The sequence below is a fragment of the Drosophila arizonae genome, chromosome 3, assembly GCF_054131065.1.
Source record: "Drosophila arizonae isolate 15081-1271.41 chromosome 3, UAZ_ARI_1.0, whole genome shotgun sequence".
NCBI lineage: Eukaryota > Metazoa > Arthropoda > Insecta > Diptera > Drosophilidae > Drosophila > Drosophila arizonae.
This window is the reverse complement of record NC_142923.1, coordinates 16,686,209-16,710,835: the sequence shown is the minus strand read 5'-3', so window position 1 is coordinate 16,710,835 and position 24,627 is coordinate 16,686,209. Positions and strand designations below refer to the sequence as shown.

The 24,627-nt window shown below is 39.0% G+C and overlaps 4 protein-coding genes across 4 annotated transcripts in view; 1 reads left to right on the top strand and 3 right to left on the bottom strand.

Moving 5' to 3' along the window:
* Positions 1-357: 357 nt before the first annotated feature.
* LOC108611621 (uncharacterized) lies at positions 358-1,639 on the bottom strand. The gene is made up of 2 exons (XM_018004358.2): positions 1,492-1,639; positions 358-1,359 (listed from the first exon to the last, which is right to left on the bottom strand). Exon 2 carries the CDS (start codon positions 1,332-1,334, stop codon positions 615-617), a length of 720 nt encoding a protein of 239 aa, XP_017859847.2. The 5' UTR covers positions 1,335-1,359; positions 1,492-1,639; the 3' UTR covers positions 358-614.
* A 1,689-nt stretch (positions 1,640-3,328) lies between these two features.
* Crys (Crystallin) lies at positions 3,329-6,047 on the bottom strand. The gene is made up of 2 exons (XM_018005076.2): positions 5,670-6,047; positions 3,329-5,174 (listed from the first exon to the last, which is right to left on the bottom strand). Exons 1-2 carry the CDS (start codon positions 5,676-5,678, stop codon positions 3,699-3,701), a joined length of 1,485 nt encoding a protein of 494 aa, XP_017860565.1. The 5' UTR covers positions 5,679-6,047; the 3' UTR covers positions 3,329-3,698.
* A 6,351-nt stretch (positions 6,048-12,398) lies between these two features.
* Or33c (Odorant receptor 33c) lies at positions 12,399-16,144 on the bottom strand. Its single transcript, XM_018001306.2, has 2 exons — positions 13,608-16,144; positions 12,399-13,371 (listed from the first exon to the last, which is right to left on the bottom strand). The coding sequence occupies exons 1-2, from the start codon at positions 14,336-14,338 to the stop codon at positions 12,948-12,950; spliced, it is 1,155 nt and encodes a 384-aa protein (XP_017856795.1). The 5' UTR covers positions 14,339-16,144; the 3' UTR covers positions 12,399-12,947.
* A 5,210-nt stretch (positions 16,145-21,354) lies between these two features.
* LOC108610191 (uncharacterized) overlaps positions 21,355-24,627 on the top strand; it is a 52,898-nt gene continuing 49,625 nt past the window's right edge. Inside the window, exon 1 of the transcript XR_016269449.1 lies at positions 21,355-24,195. The gene's annotated coding sequence lies outside the window, so the exon portion shown is untranslated. The remainder of the gene's footprint in view (positions 24,196-24,627) is intronic.

Genomic DNA, 24,627 nt, shown 5'->3' with positions numbered 1-24,627 from the left:
GAAAACAGCACACCACCTTTGTAATTTTCACTTCAAAGTTCGTTCTCTCTCTTTCCCATCTCCTCTCTCTCTGTTTTTGATTTTCCACTTTGGGGGATTTCCATCTAATTAGCAAGCTAAAAAAAAAAAAAAACACGTGATGACTCTCGCTGTCGGTTCATCGAGATCAATTCAGCAACTCATTGCATGCGAAATGAATGACCGAGCAGATGACGAGCTCAGAGTGCTCATTTCTACATATGTATGTATGTACACATACATACGTACACACATACGCAGGTCGAGCGAGAGTTTCGCTTGTCCCTGAAATTGTGCAGCAACCCCGTTGGCTTGTTTCCGTTATGGCATATCAATTGATTGAATGTAAAAATTCTACTATTTATTAACAAGTCAAATTTTGAAGAGCAGAAGAAGGCATAAAGTCAAGGGCCAAATAATCACATTTTATTTGACTGCCACAGTTTGAGAGCAATTGCTTGCATTTATGTACATGCTAGGGGTTTGTGACATTGCTGTACCAGTACAGCAAAGACTCCCACCTAGTGTGCTACGGCAGCGATGTTTTCTGTGTCCGTGTCTTTGCTATTAGTTGGTTGTGTTCTTGGGTAGATGGTCTATGTTGATGGCTTCTTGTCGCCTTTATCTGTTTCACATTTTGACTTATCGTCAGATTTTTTGTCTGCTTCCTTTGCGTTTTCCTTTTTATCCGAGTCTTTTTTGCTCGCATTCTTCCTGGCCTTCTCCACAGCTGCTTTGACCATTTCTTGGCAGTCGAATGACTTACACGAATTGTTGTCCAGCTTATTTTCACAATCGGATAACACAATACTGATTTCCTTATCAATTGATTTTGCCACTTTCTCCTTCTGGCGCCGCAATTCACACATTTGTTCCAGCTTCTTCTCTTTAGCCTTTTTGCTAGCCACTTTCTTCTCTTTCGCCTGAGTGGCAAGCTGTTCCTCACATTTCTTCTCCTGTTCCTTCATTGACTCTAAATTGTCGTCCCGTTTTTCGTCATCCACATCCTCCTCTGTTGGCACTGGGGCGCCGCCACATGCGCGACGCTCGTCTCGCAAGCCCACCGACTGATTCTGCAGCTCCACAAAGCTGAAGCGATGGTAGCCGAAGTAATGCCCGTTTTTGTACTTCTTATTGAGGCCCGCTCCAGGGCCAAGAGGTTCGTCAGGTCCACAAAATTGCCGGTAGGCCTTCGGCTTTATGAACTCGGGCACTTCAATCCCATCATGTGCAACACATTGCGGCTCGTAGCCCTCATCAGGCGGATCTTTTGGTGGGCGCGGTGTATTTGAGGGTTTGTTGCTTTGTTTGCGCATTTGATTGAGTTCATTCCTCGAAGACCTGCGGCATAGAAAACGTAATGAATGTGGTGCTATCAAAAACCTGAACATCTTCTCGTTTAGAAAACCAAGTATTTCCTTTACGAATTGGAATATATATGAATAAGTATATAGAAATATTGAGCAACGTTACCTTTGATTAGAATTTTCTAATGTCTATACAAAATTTGGTCTCAATTATTTTCTTTCTCACTTCACACCTCTCTCAATAAAAATAAAATAGAATGAGTAAAATGTTTGAATAAAAACAATTTGAAAGCAATATAAACATCATTAGAGTTTGTAAGCATCATTTGCATTTGTTTTTTATTAGTATTCAGACATTTTTTGAACGAAAATGAAGTTTTAAGTATACACGCACTTAACAAGTTTGAATTTTTTTTAAGGGTGAGTGACTTTGCTAACTTTTGCCAGCTCGATCTATGTACAGCAACCATTTTGGTTGAGTGTCTTTGGTAAAGTATTACAGCTGGGTGAGTTTATTGTTGGTTCGGAAAGCAGCTGGCTGTAATATTCCAATAGATGGAGCAATCGAGGATAGACCTACAGTAATATGAATTACTTGTATATTAAAAGGTCACTTAATATAAATTTTTATTTGAGTTAAATTTAAAACCAAAAAGAAGCTGTGAAAGTTAGGCTGCCGTGAGTATATTTTATAAATATTGTACAATTAAATATACGTTTTTGGGCTATAGATTTCCAGATCGGAATTAAACTATTAAAATTATTAATAAATTAATCAAATTTTTGGTGGAGCTTAAGTTCTTAGGTACTTGAATACTTGGGTACTGATGCATTCAGACGTAATTGGAAGATAAACCGCTGACCCGAAACAACGCGAGCAGGTCAACAGTCGCCCACCAAAAGTCGAGGAAAAGACAAAGTCAAGAGTAGTCCTAACAGTTCGCTTTGGCTTTACAATCTGTTGGCCCTTGTGTGCTGTGTGTGTGCGTTGTGCGTGTGTGAGTAATTCACGTGAATGTGACACTGACACTTGCAGCTAACTGAAAAAAATCGTTTCGTACAGTTTTCCATGAGCTGCCAGCCAATTGTAAGCATGCAACGCAGGGGGAGCTTCCCACACGCGGCTGCAGTTCGTTCCCTGATGAACTTTTAAGTGATTCTTATCAAGCGGACTTCTGGCCGACAGCTGGCAGCCCAACAGCCCAACAGCCCGACAGTCCAGCTGCCTCTAGCAATGTTAGCCAAAGATCGGCTGCCTTTAAGCGACTATACGGATAGTTAAGCTAAAGTTTTAAAAATATCTCCTTACCTTGCAACCTTTATGTGGCTTACCAAGCACGTATCAAGCTAACGCAATCTCTCAACTTTTGTGTTCTGCTGAAACTTTAAACTATTTGACTACAGTAAAAACGAAAAAAAAAAAAAACTAAAATAATAATAAATAAAAATAAATAAATAAATAAATATTTTAAAAATTCTTTGTGGAAAATATAATTTTAATTTCTCTCTTGACTATTACAAGACAATATTGTGACATTCGTCTCTAGCCACGTTTTACTTTAAAAATAAACTCAGTGATTCAAACAATTCTGAAGCTTTTATATGCTGCACAAAGTTGATTTATTTTTTGATTGTTTTTACAGTGATGCCATTAACAAGTTGTCTCCTTTAAGCACCCCGAACCTTCGTAGCTGAGTTTATTTTTTAAGTGTGTTGCGTAAACTTCATGTTCCCTGCAGGTAGATCAACTTTGCTTGAACACTGTTCGTCGTATAACTAAGCTTACAATGTTGTTATTAAAAAAACTTGTTGGCACTTGCTCAGCTCTAGGAATGTTGTGCTGGGCGTATGGGCAACGAAACACACACGTGAACTGTTGGATAGCTGGGTAAACTTTGGCATGGCAAAGTGTCAAAAGTCCATGAAAGGAGTCAACTGGCCAAGCATAGCATAAGGGGCCTGTTGCTATTGCACTTCGACTCAGTAAAGTCACATTTTACGTCGTTTCTTCGTACGCAGTGCGTTATTTTATTATCTATATTGTTGTTCTTTGCTTTTTTTAGTAAGTTTGATAATGCAGCTAACTAAAAGAGTTATACAAAAAAACAATTAAACTTATAGCTAGAGTTAGGGACAGATATGCAGAAAACTTGAGCTTGATTGGATTAGTTTCTGGCGAAGATGTGTGTTAAGGAAATCAGAGTGAATAGTGAAAGTAACCATATCCCACGTAAGACTATCAGAACACAAGTTATACATAAGATTTACGTTCTACACATAATCGAGTTTCCGTTGCAGTTGATCGTTGAGGTCGTTGAGGCGTTGAGTTCAGCTGAAGTTTGGCTTTGGGTCGGTTCGGGCGGTGTTTTTTTTTTACCACTTTGCCCGACGATTGCTGTTGCGCTCCGCGCTGATGGAACGCAGCTCTTCGCTCTCCAGACGTTGCTCATCGGCACGGCGGAGGTCGTTCTCCTCGAGGCGATCCAGTTGCTGCCACAGCTCATTGTCGAGACGACGTCCCTGTGACCAGCTAATGGCAGCGCCGGCACGAGCTGCATTCCCATTGAGGCGCGTAGTAATCAATCCGTTCAGATTCGCCGAGCTCAGCAGTAAAGGCGAGCCAATCAGTTGAGCCTGCACCGAGGCACTGGACGGCTGGGACAAGATCACGGACTGCGCGTTGCGCTCGATGTTTAGGCGGGAGCTGGGCAGCTGGCGCCAGGCGTCCAAGTCACGCTCCCCAGTCAGCAGCAGGTTGCCTGAGTTGATCGCTGGCAGGCGAGAGATCAAAGTTGGGGGATGCGAGACAACGGTGGCCTGGACACTTTGACCCAGCAGCTGATTTGAGTTGGGCAGCAGCAAAGTCTGCTGCTGGCTGTTCAGACGTTCGAGCAGGCGATTCTGATTTTGGTTTTGACTCTGGCTTAGGCGACGCTCCTGTTGCTGACGACGCTCCTGCTCGCGCTGCTCACGTTCCCTCTGCTCACGATCTCTCAATTCACGCTCCCTCTGCTCGCGTTCCCTCTGCTCGCGTTCCCTCTGCTCACGTTCCTTCTGCTCACGTTCCCTCTGTTCCCGTTCCCTCTGTTCCCGTTCTCTCTGCTCCTGCAGACGCTGCAACTCGCGCAGCTGTTGCTCCTGCTGCAGACGTTGTTGCTCTTGCTGTTGACGCAGCTGTGCGGTTTGCTGCACTTGCTGCTGGAACTGCTCCATGAGCTGCTGAGACTGGAGACGAGCTTGGTTCTCAGACTCGATTCGCGCCTCTGCTTCCAATTGCAATTGCGATTGTTGCTGGGCTTCGGCCAGAGCCTGAGCTTCAGCAATAGTTTGAGCTGTTAGGCGCGACTGCAGCTCTTCAATACTATTGTAGCGAGATGAGGTAGAGGCAGAGGAGGAGGAGGAGGATGAAGACGAGGAAGACGCTTGCGTTGTGCTCAGTCGCCCATCGAGGCGTTGCTTTGACACGATAGCATTGAATCCACTGGCATCATCCGCTGTGTAGTCCACAATGCGCCTCGTGCCATCGGGCTCGACAAGCGAATATTGGCCCTTCACCAAATCGCCGTCACGTTTCTCCTCCTGTCGCTTCTCATCGCCGGTCAGCGTGTCGCGCACATCGTAGGCAAATGTATACTGTGGCCGGCTATCGTAATCCTCACTAGAGTTGGGTAAAATTGTCGTGGGCTCATCCAAACTGGAGTCATCATTGTCCAGGTCACGCAGCTGCTGCTGCTGCTCCTGTTGCTGGAGACTGGCCGATTTGGTCAATTGGCTGAGCTCGATGGGTCGCAGAAAGGATGCATTGGCCACATTGCAGATCAGTAGGCATACGCCAATCAACAGGCCGCTCTATAAGCAAATGCAAAGGATAAAGTTCACTACATGACGAGCTAACAAATACATTTCCTATTCCCTTCTGAAAAGATGCCATGAATAACTATTTAACAGCATTTAATACTCTCAATAAAAGATGATGTTCCTTCAAATTTCATTGACAGATTGTTGCTTGAAACATTTTAATTTGTATGCCTGATTATTTGGCATTTGCGAGCATATTGATTATATATTGGGACAGTAGTAAATTCACAAACTCATCATAATTCTCAATCACGAGTTCAAAAATATTTTGTTTACAAAAATCAAACCTGTTAAGGATGCTTCAATGCTTCGTTGCACAAGGCACAATGTCCATAAAAATTTTCCTAATGTGCTTGGGAGTGTTATCCTTTTGAGTTTTCGTTTATCCTGATTTATTGCCTGTCACTGCTCAAATGCGTTTTACAACGCGCCGCAAGCGATCGACTGGCCGAAAATTTATGGCCCAGCCCCGGCTCTTTAACTTACCCGTCTCATGATGGGTGACGTGATTAGTATAGGACTATTTGTCCGCTTTTTGCTCTTAGTTTGTAGTTTGTGGATTGTAGAAGCTGCTACTCGTTGGCTTGGTGTGGCCCGTTGTGCTACTGATGCCTTACCTGACAGCAATTGGCCATTTTATACACACGGCATACACGCTGCAGAATAAGCTGGCCCGAAGCGCCCTTTGCAAGAACCAGCCCACATTTGATATGCGTAGAGGCTTTCAAATCTGCTTAGTTAAGGTTACAAATGACCTTGCCAGTCGTTGATACGCCTGCCTGAGTTACAAAAGCTGCAGCACGGCATTCACTTTTGGGCTAGTTGGTCAAAAAGTTGTCACCCAATCGGCCCACAAAATGTGGACAGTCGAACGGCTTATCAAAATGGCAACAAGATGCGTGCAGAAATAGCAATTTGGCCAGGAGAGAAGCTGAAATAGGGCAAATGTGTTGCTGCTGGCTGAGCAAATTACAAATTACTAAATGTTGCCAACATCCAGCAGCAGCTTCAGTTCCAAATGGGCTACAACAGACACCGAAAGAGACTATAACAAAAGGCAAACTGTAATTTGATAGGCTTTAAACCAAGAGCTGCAGATGCAACCAACTTGCGCATAGCAGCTTAAAGCTGCTGCAGCGAAGCATAAAACCACTAAGATAATTATCTTAGCTAATTTGCCAAGAGATCCCAAAACAATTTTACAGTTGATGAAATGAAGATATCAAGTATACAATTATTGCTAGAGCTCTTCGTTGAATTGAATAACTTTAATAGAATATAGAGTCTGATTATTTATGCTGCTGTGATATATATAATACGTGTGTGTGTGTGTGTATGATCTTTATAAATATTACAAAATTACAGGATACAAGGTAACAGGTAAAAAGATACAAGATACAAGATACAAGATACAAGATACAAGATACAAGATACAAGATACAAGATACAAGATACAAGATACAAGATACAAGATACAAGATACAAGATACAAGATACAAGATACAAGATACAAGATACAAGATACAAGATACAAGATACAAGATACAAGATACAAGATACAAGATACAAGATACAAGATACAAGATACAAGATACAAGATACAAGATACAAGATACAAGATACAAGATACAAGATACAAGATACAAGATACAAGATACAAGATACAAGATACAAGATACAAGATACAAGATACAAGATACAAGATACAAGATACAAGATACAAGATACAAGATACAAGATACAAGATACAAGATACAAGATACAAGATACAAGATACAAGATACAAGATACAAGATACAAGATACAAGATACAAGATACAAGATACAAGATACAAGATACAAGATACAAGATACAAGATACAAGATACAAGATACAAGATACAAGATACAAGATACAAGATACAAGATACAAGATACAAGATACAAGATACAAGATACAAGATACAAGATACAAGATACAAGATACAAGATACAAGATACAAGATACAAGATACAAGATACTAGATACTAGATACTAGATACTAGATACTAGATACTAGATACTAGATACAAGATACAAGATACTAGATACTAGATACTAGATACTAGATACTAGATACTAGATACTAGATACTAGATACTAGATACTAGATACTAGATACTAGATACTAGATACTAGATACTAGATACTAGATACTAGATACTAGATACTAGATACTAGATACTAGATACTAGATACTAGATACTAGATACTAGATACTAGATACTAGATACTAGATACTAGATACTAGATACTAGATACTAGATACTAGATACTAGATACTAGATACTAGATACTAGATACTAGATACTAGATACTAGATACTAGATACTAGATACTAGATACTAGATACTAGATACTAGATACTAGATACTAGATACTAGATACTAGATACTAGATACTAGATACTAGATACTAGATACTAGATACTAGATACTAGATACTAGATACTAGATACTAGATACTAGATACTAGATACTAGATACTAGATACTAGATACTAGATACTAGATACTAGATACTAGATACTAGATACTAGATACTAGATACTAGATACTAGATACTAGATACTAGATACAAGATACAAGATACTAGATACTAGATACTAGATACTAGATACTAGATACTAGATACTAGATACTAGATACTAGATACTAGATACTAGATACTAGATACTAGATACTAGATACTAGATACTAGATACAGATAGCAATTAGTAGATTGCAGATAGTAGATAGCAGATAAAGACAGAACAGATAGAAAAGAGACAGGCAGAGTTTTAGATTTATAGATTTTTGATACAACTGAAGTCTTAATTGGTATTACATTATGCACATCGCTTCCCTAACCAACATTTTCAATTAACCATCCAATTTTGAGGGACTCGCCTTGGATTATAAAGCCCATTGGTAAGCCTCTCTATGGCTGTGGTCTACAGTTTTTTACATGGGCAGTCCGCAGTCAATATGATTTAGATGCGACACTGAATGCCTGAAAGCGTTAGCAGCTGTAACATCAACAACGACACATACACACACACGCATAGCACAGCAACAACAACAAAAATCATGACAACATCTGTACTAGCACTGCGAACAAGAAACCAAAAAAAAAAAAAAAACCGGAAATTTCCGTCAAATAAGAAAGAAAAACAAGAAACAATGTCTTGCCAAGTGTGACCGACCTGAAAATATCCCGTTATCTTGTCTCAATATAACTTTATAAATAGATATAATTGAGTTTGAAAAGATATATCCAAAAGGTAATATATAAATTTTTTCAAAATTAAAGCTCTTTTGGATCGCAATTTCATCTTATTTAGAGAAGCTAACATGTAACATTTGGTACTAACCGTACGACCCTTTCGAATGGGTATCGAATACAGAAGGAGAATAGAATGAAAGCAACAACAGATGAATACAGCGAAGAGCAACGAGCTAGTGGCCAACTGGCTGGAAAGTAAAAAATTTCATGCATGACCGAAATACAAAAAGAGGTATTGTGTCCGTCCTATGGAGTCGCTCTGTGTGAGCGCTTGTTATTTTAGATGGTGCATACTTTTAGGCCCCAGCGCCATGACCAGGCATGACATAGAGCCAAGAACAGCATATGACACCCGTAGCAATAGCAAAAGCAGGAGCAGCAGCAGCTGGAGCAGCAGAAGCAGGAACAGCATCAGCAGGAGCAGCTGCAGCAGGAGTCGCAGCAGAAGGAGCAGCATGTGTTGCTTCGATGTTACGCAGTCTCTTCGTCTTCCTCAATTTCAGCTTGCTGCGCGTTTTTCTCGCTGTGTCAAATGGAGCGGTCCACCGCGTCGTAATTGAGTTTTGAATGGATTGAACGACATACAATGCATTCCAGAGCAGATAAAATGCGAATCCCTGCAGCCATTTTCCGGCTAGTGCGTAACAATGTTAATTGAAATCGGTTAAGCTAATTTTCTAGCAAATTCGAACAATTGCCGTTAGTCGACTACCAATTAGTCATTCATTATTAATATTCATTAAGTCATCAATTATAATTACCTGATGGGTGAAAAAAGGCTTAATTCATGCCTTTATGGTAATATATTAACATCTACGATATTTCGGTTTAATTAATGTGCTGCTTAAATCATGAATACTTAATCACAATTACATTTGCACTTTTACCGTGGCATGCGAATAATTGCAGTGCGTATTAAATGAAGCCAAGTAAGTCTCACAGGAGTTTTTGATATTGTTTTACAAACTCGTATTTAAATCCATTAATGTTGGCTCAAATTAGCTGAAAATATATTAATGTGATTCTTTTTATTTTATAAAATATATGTATATAATATTATTAAATAGGGTTTATTTATGGAGCTGTAGTCAGCTTAAGATTATCTTTGAGAATTTGGCTTACAATTAATTTATTTATTGATTTAAGTGGCGTTATAAATTTGATGCTCTGAACTCAATATAACTCAGGCTATATTTGTTTTGCATATCGAGTTTGTTTTAAATAAAATAAAAGCTATTTTTATTTTAATGCCATCGATTAAAAAGCTTTTGCAAAATTTTATATTAAATTTATAATCGTTAAGGCTGGAGTTTAATTTATGTACATTTTATGAAACTTTAATTTTGGTTATTTTATACAGTTTTGATTTGCTTTACATTTTGCATAAATCAATAATTTAATATCGTTTTTTAGTGAGGTTTCTAATATTTAAGAATAATAAACTTTTTAGATTTTTTCATATCTACCACCCGATTCTAAGCTTGACAAACTCAAATATACAACTCTAAAATAAATAATAAAAATGTTTCATTTTTAATTAAATAATAATTCACATTTTATACGAGCTTAGAAGTACATTTATTGTTTGCTGTATAATGTCTCTATTTCGTTTTATGTCCACACATGGTCAGGCCCACACTTGAACTAATTTTGCTGGTAATGTGAGTCCAGTTTGGCGTCTATGCCAAATTGTTATAGATATACTCGAAGGCGGCAAAGTTCACAATAGAATTGTGTGGCAAACAAAGGAGTGTTGGCCGGGACGGAAGAGTTTTGACCAGGCCATTGCGTGGTCGACCTGATGGTCCCTTAGGGTCATACACGTTTTACAATTTCGCAAACACTTTGGGAGCAAAGTGAAAGCAATTCAATCTGTGGCTAGCTGGTAAATGTTTGGCTATCGCTGGTGGCTCACTGGTGTCACGAGCTCGTCCTGATTGAGTTGGCCTCCGTTCACTTTTGACAGACACGAACCAAGATTGGGATAGTTGGTATGGACGATTCCGGTTGGCTGTTTCAATTTATTTTTCATATTCTGTGTGCTTTGGCGTTTTTGTTTTAGTTTGCTATTTTGTTATGAAATCTCTACGGCTCGCGTACAAAATGCCAAAAGTTAAAATAAATACACAAACAAACGCACACAAGCACACACACACACACTCACACATACATAGACCGACAGGACATGCGACAGGAAGCACTTGCAAAAGTATGCCAACAATATTTTTGCTTTCTGTGTGCTTTGTGCTATTGAAAAGGAAATAAATGAATGGCAAGCAGAAAAGTTAAATCACCTCGAGCACGACGCCTATGCTGAACGTGGCGGGCATTGTATGTTTTTGCACTTCCCACCCCATCACCCCACCACCCCGCCGCACTGCCGCTCCATTACCCCACCATTTTACCACAGCGCGTATACGCAATATTCGAGCTTAATGCTACCGTAAGCCAGTTGCTGAGCTCTGCTCTTTGGTTAGACTCAAAGCTAGTCACAATTTCCATTTCCATTTCCATTTCTGTTTGCTGCTATTTCACGGTTTCACTCCCTTTTCCATTTACCATCTAATTGGGGCCCCCAATTGCGCCTAAAAATATGACCCTAAAAGATGGAATTTATTTTTTTCAATGTCAACTTGAAATGGATTCTTTAACAGAAAACTAGAAGTTTCAGAAATTCTACAACATTTTCCAGGAGAATTTAGCTTTAAAATCTAAATAGCCGAACACGAATATTTTAAATAAAGTATAAAAAATGGAATAACTAGATAGTAGGTAGGTCACGTACATGGCTGTCAGCGAATACAGTCGAACACGTCTCTCGCAGAGCCAAATCCTTCCCTCATAAATCAGTAAAGCCGAGACCTCTGCTTTACTTTTTGGAACATTCAAATGCAAATTTAAATAGGCGTCTTATTTTAAACAAAAAGTTTAGCTGAATATTAGAATAAAGATAAGGGCATATACGTTTCAAAAATGATCTGACTTTAGCGCTTGAATTTAAATAGAATTAATAGTGTAGAAGTCAAATATTATTCTTATGAAAGAATTATAAAAAGAATCTAAGCATGTTTTTATAATCTATGAATTTGTATTTGGTATGAATGCAGATTTAGATATGGGAGATATATATTTTAATTTATATACACTCACTTACAAAGACACTTAAGGTATTTGGTATTTAACTTAAAAATTCCGCTTTGTAGAACTCCCCTAAGCTGACTTCGGGAACTGAAGCTGAATAGGCTTAACGCACTTTAACTGCAGCAAATTGGTATGCAATGATCTGTAAAGCTATAATGCACTGAAACGATCAAAAATTGTTTGGCCACGCCTTATAATTACCTTGTATTAGCTGCAAGTGAGTAATGAACAGGTGCAAAAAGGCAAGAGTGAGCTGCAAAGTATTGATCGAATAAGAGATGCCTTGTAGACTCGTAACTATATAAAACTGACGATTCTTATTAATTTTTTTTTTTGTATTCACTGTAAAATAGTTCAGGAATAACAGATAAAATTTGTAATTGTGAATGTAATATTAGATTATTATTAAATTAAGAAATAGATTTAAGGAATTATCATCATAATGTTTTTGCTAATGAGTTGATATATATGTCGTGTCAGTGCGATATTACACTGTTGAAATTGCAATTAGATATCTGGATACTGTGTTAATCGATTGATTTAGTATTGTGGTGCAATTAAAGGATGCACTGTCACTAAGAGACAACAATAGCTGTTGCTGAACGTAGTCCCGGGTGTCGCTGGGTGAGAGCGAGACGGCTAGTCATGCCGTTCGCAGCAGGGTCGCTGTGCTTTCGATGAACAAGAATATGCGACCATGATTAGAACTTTCGAGAGTGGAAGAGAGGACACACTTGGAATGACTATTGAACGAGAAAGACCATTAAAAAGAGTTTAGCGACACACCGGGAATTCGTTATTACGCGCAGCTAAGATGGACAACCAGTATGAGAAACGCATCGCCCCGACATATATTTATTAAATTTAAAAATCGATATAAGGATAATTTGATACAGAATTTATATTAGTTTTACCTTATATTCCAGCCACACACATTTCCAAATTCTTATTATACCCGCTATATCTATATTCAAAATAATTCAGAGTATACAAAAATATATTGTATATAAATAAATAAAAAAAAAAAAAAAAACTAACTGAATACAATTAACATTGCTCTTACGTAAACATTCCATTTGCTTTAATGTTCGAGAGTAAATCGTTAAAGCGAAACAGAACAAATTGAAAGAAAACAATTGAAAGCAAAGCAACTGTTTATTTGCGCATCGGGACGAGGCAATTAGTGAATTTCATTTGTTACAATTGTATTTTGTGGTGCGGGAATCGTGTGGTAAATATGAAAACGAAATCGTGAAAACATTCATTCCGGCCAGCTGCAGCCGTAGAGATCAATAACAGGCGCAGAGGCGAAACTGCTTCCCGTAAACAGAATTAACGACTTTAATTCATTTTTACTTGACTGATGACGGCAAACAGCGAATAGGCCATTTTCACTGTAGCAAAGAAGGTATCCAAATTAATTACAATCAATCCCCCAGCCATAAATGGGTGTTCAGCCAGTCGCAATGTTAGTTGGGTGAAGGTGACCACGTTTTGGCGATACCGCCTCGACTGCTGATACCAATTGCCCGAAAATACGGCGTATGGCAGCTGCTCCATTCGCTCCGTCACAACGCTGGCAAAGTAGCAGCTGGGAAATATCTGCAGACAGACAACAGCCAATAAGACGACATTGAAGGCCAAGACGGTGGTGTTCATTTCATAGAATGCCATATGGGAGGCAATGATGCACATACTTATGCCGCAGAAGAGTATCTGTACGAACTGTACGGGGCTGATAATTTTTCGTGTTAGCTTGAGCATTCTGAAAAAAAAAAAAAATATATATATATATATATATATATATATATATATATGAAACAAAAAAAGATTTATTACAAAAGATTGATTGCAAATTTGGTTAAGAACAGACGGGAATTCACAAAATATGTAATACATATAACTTGTATAGGAAACTTCTCCTAATTGATTGACTGATGGCAGATAAACTTATGATAGCTTCATCACTCGATTAGCTTGACGTCTTTGCAAGCATCTCACCTCATCAGTAGCCTGTAGTCCTCGAAATAGAGACGTAGTTGCTGATACGTTTGACTTTCGGGTATCTTCCTATAGCCGAGACGCGACATACGTATGCTGAAGAGATGCATGTGACCGGCGATATTACACAGTGTGAGCGGAGTGTAAACGTCATTTGTCAGGCCCACAAAGGCCTTGACCACTATGCAAATATACTGATAGGCAAAGATGCTGTAGTAGGGCAGGCCACCAGTTCGCCAGTCGAACGGCACATAGGCCTCGTAAAGTAATTTACGAGGATCTGTCAGTAGGATTAAAATCGCGACAAGTACACTCATTCCGTAGACGAACGTATAGCTTGAATAAATGCAGCCGGTTAGTCGATTCATTTGTTTCTGCAGCGTGTTCCTATAATACTGATGCTCCGCCGTGCTCTGCACACATTTATCCAGTTGATTGAGAATTCTCTCAATCTCCAACATGTCTGACAGTCGCCATATTTGCGCATAATGTTTCAAGCTGCACGAGATGCTCATGATAGTGATTGTTAGACACTTGAATAGATCGGCCCGTGTAGTCGTCGGCAGCAGCAGCCCCAGCCCCACATGTATTGGAAATAGAGCTGTAATCAGCAAATGCAGCAACGCCATATAGACATAGACCGCACGTGACCTGGAGCCAAAGAATATCGGTGCCAGCACTCGAAAGAAGCGCCACAATGGACGATAGGCGCGCGTACTGTCGATGACCATGATGAGACACGTTTAACGGAACAGGTAGTCCGCCAGACAGCTTTTATGGGTGTCGCATTAAGCGATTTTTAAATGCTTTCCATACAATTTTCATTAATTCCTCTAATGACAGCCATTAAGCGCCAATTTAGGCAAAATTAATATGCAAATGAGAGATTAATGCATTTGCACTTTTCTCAAGAAGTCACACTCTTTTAATAAGAGAATATATAAATCAAGTTTTTGATAAATATTATATAGATAGATTATATAGGTTACATTGAACAAAAGTTTGTTTTCGCTAAATAATTTATATTATTTTTATTAAATTCCAATTTATGAAAATCTTTATTAAAATTAAATTAAATTCTTTACTTATGGCCACAGGACTTAGGCCTTAAGAGAGTATAATGTCTGGATCTGCAACCAAGAGATTTTGCCAAGTATATTCTCTGTACAACGTGGGTATTACTTAAATGGCGATTACTGTACTATCCTGCCCAGTCTGTTCAGCAGCTGAGGCCACAAACACCTCCAAGTAAAAAGCACTGAATAATACATCGAGTTAGTGCCATAATTACTGTCATACAATGTCATTTGACTGTCATTAACCAAGTCTCTTCTGCGCTTTTCGCAGTTTAGAATACGTTTTTAATTTGTGGCCCATGAAAGCAGCCGAAAGTTTGAAATTAACATTTGGATACTTCGTTGCGCTGATTGGGATAAGTACCTATCGCAGGGCACGTATATATGGTCTTCCCAAGGCGCAACGACACTCACTAATACTTTGTCTTTTCTGCGCTTTTCGTGCTCTAAAGGTCTATGTTTTATGGTCACAGCGGTAACGTTGCATGCAAATATTGTAGACAAAGGCGATGGGAACAACAATGTTTAGGTGACGGAAGGAGCCAGTTCCGGCTTGACGGCAGCCTAGCCAACTGAAGCCCAGATGATGCAAGAGCATTTTATGCTTACTTTGCTTTGGCTGACTGCAGCCAGGCGGCGTTGCCAGCAGCTACATCTCCTTCTTCTCTTCGCTCCTTAAACACTTCCCAGAGACTTTGGCAGTTTCGTTGTTGGCCGTCAGTCAAAACATTACGACAAAAGTTCATAGCCAGCGTCTCACGCTTCGTATACGTAATGCCGAAATGAGCATCCGTGACAAAAGTGAATACAAAACGGAAAACGAATTAAGGAGACAAGCATGCTTAAAGAGAAGCTGTAATCAGATACCCTGTAAAATGTAAAATAATCCTTATGAAAGAATTATAAAAAATATCTAAGCATGTTTTCACAATCTATGAATTTTTATATGGTATGAATGCAGATTTAGATATGGGAGATATATATTTTAATTTATATACACTCACTTACAAAGACACTTAAGGTATTTGGGCAAGCGCGTAGGAGCCGCAGATGAGACAAACTTTTTGGGCTGACTTTTCTTGTTCGAATCGATTTTTGTTTGTGGTTTCCGGCATAAAAGTTGGCACAAAAAGTTATTTGATTTGGAACTTTCTTTTTTGGTACATATAGCCCGGTATATGTGTTATATTTACACTAAATTAATGAAAATCACAACTGTGTGCAGAATGTAATTTAATTCCTGTTGCCGCTTGTCGTGCCAAGGGGCAACTTACGCGTGGCCGACAACATCAACTTGCCAAACAAAACAGCCCCGAACTGTAGCATTTTATCAGACAACTGACAGTTTTTAAATTTATCAAATAGCAGCAGCAGCTGGAGCCAGTGGCAAGCCGGAGTTGAAGCGCATCTGTGAGGTTTCACGGTTAACCAAGCAGTTGCTTTCGCTTCTCCTCCTGCTTCCACAGTCTATTCAAGCGATAAGCAAGTTAGCAATTTCAGCTTGTCGTGTTGTTTGCATTGTAATTTATAAGCATTTCATTCTGTTTGATTTCCTCCAGCGCTGTCTGCCTGCCCGCCTGCCCGCCTGCCCACCCACCCGCCTCTCTGTCTACATACATACGTATATCTGCTCAATATCAAGCTCATGGCAAATGCTTTTTTTTATTACACCTCTTGCATTAAAATCGAACTAATTTCGCTGCTCGACACACATCACAAGCTGTGTGCTAAAGTAAACAATTAAAATTTCCTTCGAATCGGGGGAATATTTACTTTCTGCTCTCCGATCTATCTGTCCCCTGCTCTCGCCTCGCCTGAATTTTTAATGCCCGAATTGAATTCCCATAAAACGCAAAACTTTTATCGTGCTCAGTGCATAAAGTCGTGTGGATAGGTTTAGCTGGTTTATCTGCTGCTCTGCGGTTGCACTAAACCTGAAACAATGCGATTCAACCCAGCCCAAGTCCAAGCCCAAGCCCTAGCCCTAGCCCCAGCCCCAGCCCCAGCCCCAGCCAAATTTAATGCGCAGCTATATTTTGCCCCATAAAACGGACTGAGTTGACAGCTCGCAAGAGAAACAAATGGAGTGAATTTATTGTGAAATTGCACAAATTTTTTATATTTTACTAGCAAGATTTTGCAGATTTATTTAAAAAATAAATTCAACTAGTTTAAAAACAATGTGTTTGCATAAGAAATATTTAATATTATTTGGCAACAATTGTTACATAAATGATTCTATTCTTTAAAATAATATTTTTTAGTTTATTCCATAAACCGACTGAAACAAAAGGAATAGAAAAACCATAAAAATGTCTCATTTCCAGCAAACTTCTGCGGTTGCCCTGCTCTAGATAGTAACTAGATAGTAACTAGATAGTAACTAGAAAAAAAAAAATAGTCTACAACAATTATTCATGCTATATGTAAAAATATATATGTGCTTATCACAGTTTTATTTATCCATACTTATATATTTGAAACTTGTATTTGTAAATGAAATTGAGCAACTATAAAATTAAATTCTTGTAAATCTGTACAAAATATGATAATATATTATTTTTCTTTAGTTTACCTTAAGAAGTAAGAAAAATCCCCTTTTTCGATATTTGTTTATGGCTAGGTTGGTTAGGTAATTATTTTCTTATCACTTTATGCCTTTCGGTTATGTTTTGTTCAACAAATTTCAAACGATTTTTTATTAGCTATTTGCAAGAACAACGCGCCGAGAACAACTCAACAGCGCAATTTTTTATAGATTATTTCGCCAGGCTTGGGGCATGCTTCAACTGTGGGGCATGTGGCAAAGGGGATCCCAACAACAACAACAACAACAACAACAACAACAACAACTTTAATGTCTCGCCAGCTGTGCTGTTTATTTAGTCTGGCCACGGTCTGCTTTTGAGCATATGAGCACATACATATGCGAGAGTGTGTGAGCGTGTGTATATAATAGGTATTGGGGCTATGCGTGTGTGTGTGTGTGTGATGAGTATTTGTGGTCGTGCCAGTGGCTAATCGTCTAATTTTATCATGTGGTTATCCGCGTTTAAGTGCTGCAAAGTGTGGAACGATTTGTATAGTGCGCTGTGGCGCGCCTCGAATCGAATTCGCTTGACTCGACTCGCAACTGCGGTTTACGACTTAAGCTACAGATGTATTAGTGGAAGTAAAACGACGAACTTAAATATCGGCACACCGCATGCATGTACATACTATATGCATGTAATTCTAGTTTGTAAAACTTGTCAGCTGCCATTAGCCTAATGGACGGCCCCACCAAGTCGCGAGTGGCAGCCCCTTTGGCCTTCACACACACTTGAGTCAAAGACGCTCATTAGACGCTTGGCATCTAAAGCGACCCTAAAAACAAAGGCGAAAGGCGTAAACAAAACGACAAAAATGCCACTCGTTTGGAATGCACAAAAATTGCTAGAAAAGGTCACCTAAAATAGCTAGAATTGTGAAAAAAAAAACACGTGCACAGCATCACGAAGCTCGTACATTCTATACAGATAGTCAGTGAGAGTAACGGTTTATATATATGGAGATGTGAAGCAACTACTAAATAATAGTTAATACTAAAAAATCTTAATAATAATAATAAGAGATCAATGATCAACCTATGATGAAAAATATGTCCAAAATAAGTCCAAAACATCTCTAATTTATCCTGTTACATATTTTGATAGATATTCAACATATATCTGCATAGCTAGTGTATATTTCTCTTCGTTCGCATATATTTAGTGTAATAAAAAATAAATACGCGCAAGAGCACAAAATTGTCATCGCTTTGCTGCACCTGAAAGCGAATTGCTGTAAAAGGATGCAAATTAATTGGCTGGCAGTCTGCCCGTAAAGAGGAAATGGCGAACAGAAAGCTGCTTGCCGGAAAGTAACGGCGGTCATGGGTTCAGCATATTTGTTTTGTATCGCGTTACGCATACGCCATGCTTGCTCGAGAAGGACATCATGTATATATAGATATATATATATATATATGTGTGTATCTGGCGCCATGTTAGGCCTCAGGACAATCAATCAAATGCTACAATGACGCAGTTGGCCAGCTCATATAGCCGACTTCACCCTTTGTTGTGATCGCATCGACTTGGCCGGCGCTTGGGCGCTTGGGCGCTGTTTCCGGTTTCAATTTTACATAAAACGCAACGCTTCCCAGACAACATTGTGCACTGTCATACAAAAATATGCCAACTATTGGCAGGGAATATTGAATATGGGAAATGTAGCTAAAAGTTTATTTAATATTGTTATAATTTTTGTTCGCTATCTTTATCAGATTTCAATAATTAAATTGCATTAAATCATAGACTGTTTTTCATTTATGTTCATCCAAATATTATTTTGTAGCTCTATTCATATGACATTATGTATGAAGTAGCACGGACTCAGCTCTCCGAGCTCCATTAGGCTGCTGGATGCATACTGAATAGAAGCTTTGGAATCAGTAAATAAGTTGAATGTGCGTATTTTACTCTAAACCAATCAAGTTGTTCTACTTACCTAAATCAATATATTTAGGCAGCATCAAATTTGAAATTCTCCATCTCTAGCCGCTTTGTTGACAGACTTGTCCGGCTCAGGCGAGTTGTGTGCTTAACAAGCTGCTTATAGCAGCAGCATGATTAAATTATGATGCAGCTCAATAAGTCACAACGATGGGCAGTGCCAGGTCCAGCTTGCTGCTGGTTAACCACAAAATATTATAGGTCAAGTATTTGCGTTGCTTGTATATTAGTCACCGCTACTTCAATTTTGTGGCTGTGTGGCAGCAGCAGCAGGAGCAGCAGCAGCAGGAGCAGCAGCAGCTGCAGGAGCAGGAGCAGCAGCTGCAGGAGCAGCAGCAAGAGCAGCAGCTACTTCCAGTTTAGCGCTTTCTGAACTATAACCTTAACGCTCGACCACAAGTGCGGTCATTAAGCCGCCAGCAACGAGTTTCAGTAGTCGTCCTTGCCTCTCCTCATCCTGTTCCCACTCAGCTTAGCCTATAAAATATGAACCAATTGACGTGAAATTGATTGTTCGCTGCTTGGGAAGCCAGTTGCTGCTGTTGCTGCTGCTGCTCCTGCTGGTGCTCCTGCTGCTGCTCCTGCTGGTGCTGCTGGTGCTGTGACAGTGCCGTGGCGTCTTCCGTTGGCGCTTTATTAACTACTACAGCACGCATAAACTGCAGACGGTGCTGTGCCGCACTTTGTATGTATGGGAACGGGCATGGGCAAGTGGTTTGTCGCTTGCCGCTTGGCTGCCGGGCTGGCTCGCTTATCGCTCATTTTACACACTGCCAGCTATGCCAGCAATGCCGCAAAATTCCCTCCAGCTTGGCATATTTTACGTGTCAGCCAAGAATGCTGCTCGCTGACTTGGCAAGGATAAGGAGCTTGCTGATGTCCTGCTCCAGTTGTCTGCTCACACGCCTTGCTTGCAAAATTCTATTGAGCTGAGCAGCATTTCATGGGGCTGGCTGGCTGCTTTAATTAAGGGTTCGACTGCCGCAAGACAAAAGGCTTGAATACTGACGATTATCGAGAGAAATGCGGGATTAAGACATGGTTATTGGAGAATTCGATGTTATATGAATGCAAAATTACAATAAAAAAATTAGGTATAAAAATAATAATATTAGTATCAACTTAATATTTTTTTATTTTAGATGAAGAAGGGTATACTGATGATAAAAAAAATGATTCAGTTTATTTTTTTCTATGCTATGATTGAACATTCGCTTATGAGAGTCTATCATGAAGAGATAAATCTCTTTTGCATTCTCACGTAAATTCTGAGATGTGTGTGTTTCAGTTACGCTCGTAATTTATTTAATTTAAATTCGTAACAGTTGGACCATGTCATCTCATTTTATTCATCCTGCAGCAGCTCAGCTCAGTCAAATCAAAATGTTCCCATAGCGGATTAGGACTAATCCTTTTATTTGAGTTCCTTTTGATTTCTAGGGCACTGTGGAAAAATAGAAATAATACTTAAATACAAAAGGTAATTTTCGGATTTAAGGAGACTAATTACGTAAAATTATAATCATTGTTCATTGTTTTTAGTTGCGTAATGCGAATGTAAATAAATTCTTGTATATAATTTCCATTGAGGTATTTATATTGTAAGGCCTCCAACCTCAAGAAACTGTGGGGTAAAGACGCACGCTCATTCCATTGGCCAATAGCATACTTAATCTTCGTTAGCAAGCAATTATTTACGTACCATATAAATATCTTAAGTAAAATTGGCTATTTGTATGGGCTGCAGCTTACTAGCGGAAGAAACTGCAGCGTGCTATGACGCCGCATGGCGGACATCGAACCAAAACACAACACAATTATCGCTTGCAACATGTTCGAAGCACATGGCGGGGCCGACAGCGTCGTTAGAACGTTCTGTTTGCAGTTTCAGTTGTATGGAAGCCATCGCAGCTAACGGTACTCAGAGCGCTTGCTCCTCTATTAGATATAAAGAACAACAACTTTGAAACGTGTTGAGAGCAACAACAATATCAAATTGTCTGTGCTCAGTGCGTGTGTGAGTGTGTGTGTGTGTGCGTGTGTGTGTGACACAAGAAAAGAGCTCTCATTCAATGTAGCACGAGAAAGCAAAAACAAAACAAAAAAATGCAACAAAAAAAGAAGGAAAAAAAAAAACTTGGCTTTGATTTGAATTTCTTTAGCCAAATGAATTTTAATTGAGAGCAAAAGCAAAAAAGCAAAAATAAAGCGAAAAACAATTACAAATGACCACAAAAACAAAGAAAAAGCAAATAACACAAATAGGTAAAAAACAAAAATAAACTTTTTGCCTTTTGTTATTATTTCATTGTTTCGTTGGCTACTCGCCTTGCAGCAATGCTAGTCGTTTATACGGCTTCCAAGTTAACCATAACTTGCCCTTGACTACGGCTGCTATTTTTAAAATCAACCGCCGTCAGCCCACCTCGAAAGGTTAGGCCAACACAGACACACACACACAGAACAAAGCCAAACACAAAAGTGAATTGAAATAAAAATAACAGAAAGTATTGAGTGAAATCGAATGAAATTCTAATGAAATCATCATCAAAGTTCATCAATATGAAACACGTTGCTTAATGATTACTTCAGTGCCAAAGTTGGGGAGTCAACTGATTTATTTATTACAAAAAATAGCGGCACACGTGACGTATGCGTAATATAGACTGCTCAATTCGAAAATTGTTTCTTGTATCTGTATACCCAAATGTAAATAGCTTGCTGCTTCGAATCAATTTTCCACCGACTTTTGCTGTTTACATTGCGCTTCATTTCAAATAAATTATATATGTATGTAGAAGAAGAAAATATACCCTAAAATAAAAACTCAAGTTTATTGAATGTAAACTGAGCTGACCCTTGTGTTAATTTCTGTTTAGAGATTGCAAATTGAAATTCCTCGAAATTCGTTTAGGCTGTTCATTAGCGCCATTCAGTTACAGCTTAGGCTATCATCAAATTAGCGCCGCCTTTTCTCATGCGATTGGCAGATTCGAAAATTAAATTTTATGTGCCAGCAATTTGGGAAAAGCCTTAACGGCAGGCTTTCCTCTTCATGCACATGTTATTAATTGCATGTTCTCATATTTTTACATAGACACATGCATGTATATACAAGTATGTATGTATGTATGTGTGCATGCACACCCATCAACTCGTATCAGGTCACATTACGTATACGCGGCGTGTGCTGTCTACGCTGACTGGTGGCACTGGCGCCTCCTTTGCCCTGAGGCACGTGCTCAATTATTTGCCGCCGCCATCGTCGTCGAGGCAAGGATATAGGCTCTACATTCTGCTCAACTGCCTTCCTAGCCAGCTGCCTGGCTGGCTGCCTGCACGTTCTTTGGACTGTACTCGTAATTAATTTATGCAATAATTTTTCATTCCTGACATAACTTGGCAGTATCTGGAGTTGAAAATATGTTTTTATTTTAGAGCAGGCGCCTTTGCCACGTGGCTAATAAAAAAAAAAATACCTCCACTACAAAACTGACGTGTCCTCGCTTCAGAGCATTTCTATTTCGGCAATTGAAACATTATCTCAAGTTAAATTGAATGACAGAAAACGCTGTCCATGCAAAGGACATAAAATGACCAAGTGCTGGACTGAAGTGGCCAAGAAAAACGAAAACGAAAAAAAAAAAAAAAAAAAAAACAGAGAGCGGAGCAAGGCCCAGCAGGCCCATGAATGCCGGTCATTAGGTTAACTGACTGGACAGGAAGTTGGCAAGTGCGTTTTAGCCGCGCCATTGTCGCCATTGTGCTTGGCATTTTGGACACTTCACTTCCATTGATTGGCAATGACACTTGAGCTAAGCACGACGACGAACCCAGCTGCGCTTTTCGCACGATATCACCCACGGACGGAACGTGGGGAAGCATCCTGACGCGCGCACTTGACAATTGCCACCAAGGACAAGAAAATGACATTTTAGGCACGCAACGCCAACACGCACAGCGACACCGGAAGCACCAAGCACCAATGGCGAATGGATATGATGACTGACTGCCAAGCTCGAAATTATTATTCAAAGAATATAGTAGATTATGCCATTTTTTATTCAAATATGTACAACTGTGCATTGCATACGATTATGGGATATCTGAAATGCATAGAATTTCACTGGCGACTTTTGATGTGGAAAATTGAATTTCCTCATAACCTGTGTGATTGTACTTCATGTGGCTATTCCTAGTTTCAGAATTATAATACATCAAGTCACAGCAGGTACCATCATGGGCCTTAATAATAATTAAATCAGAATCGAGAGGAGCATTAATTGCATGCTTTTCTGCTTAAGTTCTGCTCCACTGTGCCATAGTTTCTCTTTTTTTTTTTTTTATATGTTGCCACCTTAAACTGTAGGCAATTTCTATTACGTCACTGATTGCTATCTGTTTTGAATTTGTATACATTTCTCGATGTATTGCAGAAAGTTGTTCTCGTTTTTTGCTTTTATTCTAGATTTTTGTATTGTTTATTGCGCAAGTGGTGTGTGAGAGGGAATGGCGGGGCGAGAGATCTGTCACACTAAATGTCAAGTGCACGTGCTGAGCTCCGCCCACTCTAGTGAGAGTGTGCGTGTGTGTGTGTGTGTGTGTGTGTGTGCGTGTGAGACATCTGTCGACGAGCAAAACAAATTGACAACGTGACGTATGAGTGATACATGGTATCTTTGGAGAACTGTTTATTAAATATTCGGCATACGTCAGATATGCCAGTGAAAATTACATCTGCTTTTTGTACAAGCAAGTGCAATTAAAATGGATCTGGAATTACAAAAACGTTACCTGTTTCAGAGGCTCTAATTATATCACAAGCAATATAAGTCACAATAATTTACAAAACAAAACAAGTGCACAAATTATTATTTAACAATAAAGAGTTCAAGTAACTAAAGCCACAATTAAATTCATACAAAGTGTAATAGAACTAACGAACGCAATTCAAAGGCCGGAAAAAGGAAAATCTGGGTAAGTGCCAAGTGGCGAATACGAGTTGTCCTATATATGTACAGAGTGTTGAGGTTCCAAGTAGGCGGTCCTTTGGTAAAACCAAGTCAAGGCTCTACCCTTCATGGAGAAACCAGTATCTGACATACTTTCTAATTGATGGGTTTTTAATTTAAAAATATTTATTTATAAATCAACATACATATATTTGAATATAAATCAATATACAGATTTTGAGTTTATTGTATACTGTATACTACTATAAATATAATAAAAATATATAAGTGCATATAAGTATTTCTCATAAATATTTATATTAATGTTAGTGCGTAACTTTGCAATACCCAAAGAATATTTAAAGAAAACACTTTGTGTTGTATATGGATTTTTTTATAAACAATTATTTTGAATAATTGTTTAAAATTAGTATGAATGAATGCACATTTCACATAA

Coding starts and splice junctions, on each gene's coding strand:
- LOC108611621 (XM_018004358.2), bottom strand. CDS start 1,334: ATGCGCAAACAAAGCAACAAACCCTCAAATACACCGCGCCCACCAAAA.
- Or33c (XM_018001306.2), bottom strand. CDS start 14,338: ATGGTCATCGACAGTACGCGCGCCTATCGTCCATTGTGGCGCTTCTTT. Junction 13,372..13,607: donor GACTACAGGCTACTGATGAG/GTGAGATGCTTG, acceptor TTTTTTTTTCAG/AATGCTCAAGCTAACACGAA.